Source organism: Nelumbo nucifera, chromosome 1 (genome assembly GCF_055504915.1).
Source record: "Nelumbo nucifera cultivar China Antique chromosome 1, China Antique-T2T, whole genome shotgun sequence".
Classification (NCBI taxonomy): Eukaryota; Viridiplantae; Streptophyta; class Magnoliopsida; order Proteales; family Nelumbonaceae; genus Nelumbo; species Nelumbo nucifera.
The window spans coordinates 152,910,831-152,915,459 of NC_142649.1; the positions used below are offsets into that span (position 1 = coordinate 152,910,831).

A 4,629-nucleotide genomic window follows, 5' to 3' on the forward strand; every position below is an offset into this window, starting at 1 on the left:
CCAGTAAATAAAGTGTTGCATTGCTTTTCCTTTCGACTTTTAAACAAGACTTTTTGAAAAAGTGCTTATTTAAATAAGTACATTTTAACATTTGGTATTAAGGCTGTAATTGAATTGGATTCAGCAAAATCTGAATATGACCCATTTACTGAAAATTTTTAACCGAATCCAATCCGAAAATCTAATTAGATTTAAAGACCTCAGATTTGAATTTGAATCTAATGGATTCAGATTGGATTTGGATTTAATTCAATTCCGTTTTTTTAATACAAAAATTAAAATTTTAATTACTTTTCAATTTTTATCTTTAATAAATTAATGTAAATATAATATACTGAATTTATTTATATAAATTCATATATAATATACTATATAAAAATATATATTTTTATAATTTCAAATATATAAAATTTATATCAATAAATGTTATACTATAATCAGATTCGGGTTTTAACCAGATCGGGTAGAGTTAAATCCAAATCCAATTTGATTACTTAAATACATAATCCAAAAAGCCCAAAATGTTTTACCTTTTCTAAATGGGCGTTTTGGGTGAAAAAGAACTTGTTGGTGAGAAACAAGGTTATCTAACTGCTAAAACAAATATTTTTTTTTTTCAAAAAATCTCTAAAGTAAAAGTATTGGTGACCCACCGATACGATACACATATCAACCAATATGGTCCAATGCAAGGTTTTTGAACCGTCATTGACTCGGACGGTCGGACTGTTCGGTTCGAGAATGTCTAGGCAACTGGTTCCGTTTTACCCCAAATTCGGTTTTGATAAAAAACCGTTAAAAAAATCAACAACCTGTTGACCCAAGTGATCAAACCATCAACCCGTTGACCCATTCAATAGTTTTGACCATTTTTTATTTTTAATTTTTTAATTTATTTATCAGAATGAGCCATCCGTTCAAACCGGATGGTCAGACGATCAACCTAAAAACCGATGGCTAGAACGGTTTCGTTACATGATATTTTTTAAAACGTTGATCCAATGTGTAATAAAATCTTGAACCTTGCAAATAATTGCTTAATATAGGAACTCCTGAAAACAACCATAGTGAGCGCACCAAGTAACCATTCACTATATATATATATATTTTTTTTTACAGTTATAACATAAATGCCCCCGGTCTACGCTGCAAAAGCTGAAACCATTCAAAGCAAATTTCTATGACAGCTGTCAAAATATTTATGGGCTACTTGTTCACAAAAAAGCAAAAAGGTGTGCTTATTAAGAGAATACAATCAGTCATTTAAAGAAACTACTTAATATGAAAATCACTACTCATCACTCCAAATCCTAAGAGAATACAATCAGTTATATATAGAAATAGAAACTACCTAAATATGAGAAATCATCCAAATTGGCTTCCCAATATTGCTAGATTTACGCACGAATCTGTGCAGTGGTGCAGCCATTAAATGACCCAGAAACGTGCAAAGTGCAGTGTTTACAACCATGATTTTGGCTATTTAAAGAGAAGAGGAACATTTTGGTTGTTCATCTTACCTCACCTCCCCGCATCCAGCAACCAGCAGCAAAGAAAATGAAGATGTTCAACTTCAATGGAAACATTCTCATGAGTGTAGTAGTAGTACTGGTTCTGTGCCTGAGTGAAGCAGCTGTGGTTCTGGGCAAGATAGATGTGCGTATTACCAATGAAATAGGGAATGGATATGGTCTGAGCATTCATTGTCGATCCAAGAACGACGATCTGGGGCAGAAGATGCTCAAGGGGAACATGTACGCAGAATGGGCTTTCGATGCTAACATCTGGGGTACAACGCTTTACTACTGCGACATGGTGTGGCAGCTTGGGTGGGGCCATTACGACGTCTACGTGGCCTCGAGAGACAAGTCTAGGTGCCATTATAACTGCTGGTATTCCGCAAGGCAGGATGGGTTGTATGCGTATGATGAAGTGAATGGAACTTATTCCTTTTGGGCTAGATGGGAAACCAACCCTTCAGAGTAAGGCCTTTGTCAAGGGACAATAAAGAAAAAGCTAATAAGGGTTTGAAAGAGAATGTTCCTTCCACTTTTCTTCTTTCTTTTCTTTTTAATGAATCCCTTTGTTGTTCTTCTGCTTCCTTTATTTTCTTTGTTGTGGGAAGGAATGAAGAATTGAGGTCGGGAGGTGCTTTTTATGAATAAATTGAATGGAGCAACAATGAACAATCTGTTGCTCTAATGGTAATTGTGTTGATATCCCCTCTTTCTATGCATTTTGAGACAAATTAAGAGACTTGGTAGCCGGAGAGCACATTCAGTAATAGCAAAGTTCTTATACTACATGCTTCTTAGCAAGGTCCCTTCTTTTTTGGGGATTTTGAAGGAGGTGATCAATGGGTTGTGATTTCCATTTACTAATTTATCTATGTTAATTGATGGTGCTCATGGTTCGGTTAACCAAATCGTATGCCTAGCTTTCAAATTGAACTGATAATACCGATTTTGAAAAATCGGTAACCGAAATTGAATTGAAGTTGATTGGTTGATTGGTTGATTGGTTTGGTTTGTCGGTTTTTTGATTTTTTAATTTTTAAAAAATATATTATAAATAAATATATAATAAAAAATTAGAAATACAAGTGGCATGTAATAAATGAAACGTGTTTTTTTTTAACCAACCTAAGAAACAAAAATAATTCTTTAATCCCTTGATGTCATATGGGGTGAGTTCTTGATGTCATAGTTAAATAATAAAGTTTTAAATAAAAATAATACAAAAAATATATAAAAATTTAGGCACATATCTAATATTTCATATTAAAGAAAAAATATAAGTATGATAAACAAGAATTATTTTTAGAGATGATAAAAATGAAATACAAAATTTAAAACTGGCCTAAATGAAAAATTTTCCCCTTTTGACAGTTGATCAACAATCTAACCTTTCAAGCCAGATATGTCACCACTCGAAGTCATAATTAAATAATAAAATTTAGAAAAAAAAAATTAAACATAAAAAATTTTGTAGAAAATATTTGAATACTTCTCTAATATTATATATTCATCATATCAAACATAGAAAGTGATGAGGGCAGATTTGACCCTCCAGTGAAATTGTGACATGTGGCACCTCGTGACAACTAGGCGGCAGCTCTCCAAGGAGCTCGCCAACTCACCAAGGAGCTCGGCAGCTCTCCAAGGAGCTCGCCAAGGAGCTAGGCAGCTCTCCAAGGAGCTCGCCAAGGAGCTCGGCAGCTCACCAAGGAGCTCGCCAAGGAGCTAGGCAGCTCTCTAAGGAGCTCGCCAAGGAGCTCGCTAAGGAGCTCGCCAGCTCACCAAGGAGATCGGCAGCTCTCCAAGGAGCTCGCCAAGGAGCTCGTCGCCATAGGTAGCTCGCCACTTGCAGGGTAGCTCGGTACAGAAGAGCAGTTCGGCATATCGCAGGAAGATCTCCTGTCTGACAACCGTACCTGACAAAACTGGTGGCAACACCTACATCTCTTGCCAGGCGGCGTCGTACCTGCCGTCTTTGAAAAGCATGGCACGCCTGACGAGTCCGTACCCTGCAGTAGCAGCCTGCACTTGTCACCTCAGTCCTGGTAGTAATGGCTTGGGCAGTGGCGGTTACGCCTGATGTGACTGGGCACCACTATATAAGGACTCCGACCCCCAAAGCCAAGGAGGAGAGAATGGAAAAAATGGAGGTAATCCCTGCTCTCTAGCTCTCTCATTTCTCCAATATCATCTTCAAGCTCTATACAATCAGAGTGCTAACTTAAGCGTCGGAGAGTCCCCGCCGGGAAAATACCTCCGGGTCCTCTGATTCAGTTCTCGCAGGTCCCTCAGCTCCTGTCGCCTACAAAGAGGAGGAAAAGATGGAGTTCTCGCAAGTCCCTCAGCTCCCACTGCCTACAAAGGAGAGAAGATCACCTCATGCAGAGGGCAGTCGGGTTGCGCTGCACCAGGGAGCTCCACCATTCTCTGAGTCACAGGCCGCCTAGGAATAGGGAGCTCGTCACCAGGGAGCTCGTCACCAAGTAGTTCGTCACCAGGTAGCTCACCACCAGGGAGCTCGTCACCAGGTAGCTCACCACCAGGGAGCTCGTCACCAAGTAGCTCGTCACCAAGTAGCTCGTCACCAGGTAGCTCGCCACCAGGCAGCTCACCACTAGGGAGCTCGTCACCAAGTAGCTTGCCACCTGGTAGCTTACCACCAGGGAGTTCGTCACCAAGTAGCTCACCATCAAGCAGTTCGTCACCACGCACTTCACCACTGGGTCAAATGACGGGGTACTTAGCCAAAAAAATTGATACATCACAAAAAAACGATTACATCAGAAAGTGTGATAAATAATTATTTTTATAGTTGTAAAAGTATAAAAATTGTAAAAATTTTTAAGCACATATCATCATCAATACAGTTATACGAGTTGATTGGTCACCATTTTTATTGATTATGCCACTTTTTCGGTTTTTCTAGTCCGCCCCTCAAACTTCCGTACTTGGGGCGGCCCCTTCAATTTTAAAGAGTGTAGACCTGGGCCCGGCCCCTCAATTTTAAAGAGTGTAGACCTGGGCCCGGCCCATAAAATTTTAAAGAGTGTAGACCTGGGCCCGGCCCATGATCACCCGTTGCTAGTTGCTACTTAGTACTTACTGAGTTACT

The 4,629-nt window shown here is 39.2% G+C and overlaps 1 protein-coding gene across 1 annotated transcript; it reads left to right on the forward strand.

Annotated features, from left to right (window-relative positions):
* The first annotated feature begins 1,557 nt into the window (after positions 1-1,557).
* On the forward strand, positions 1,558-1,986 carry LOC104589164 (self-incompatibility protein S1-like). Its single transcript, XM_010247384.1, has one exon. It carries the CDS (start codon positions 1,558-1,560, stop codon positions 1,984-1,986), a length of 429 nt encoding a protein of 142 aa, XP_010245686.1.
* Positions 1,987-4,629: the final 2,643 nt, after the last annotated feature.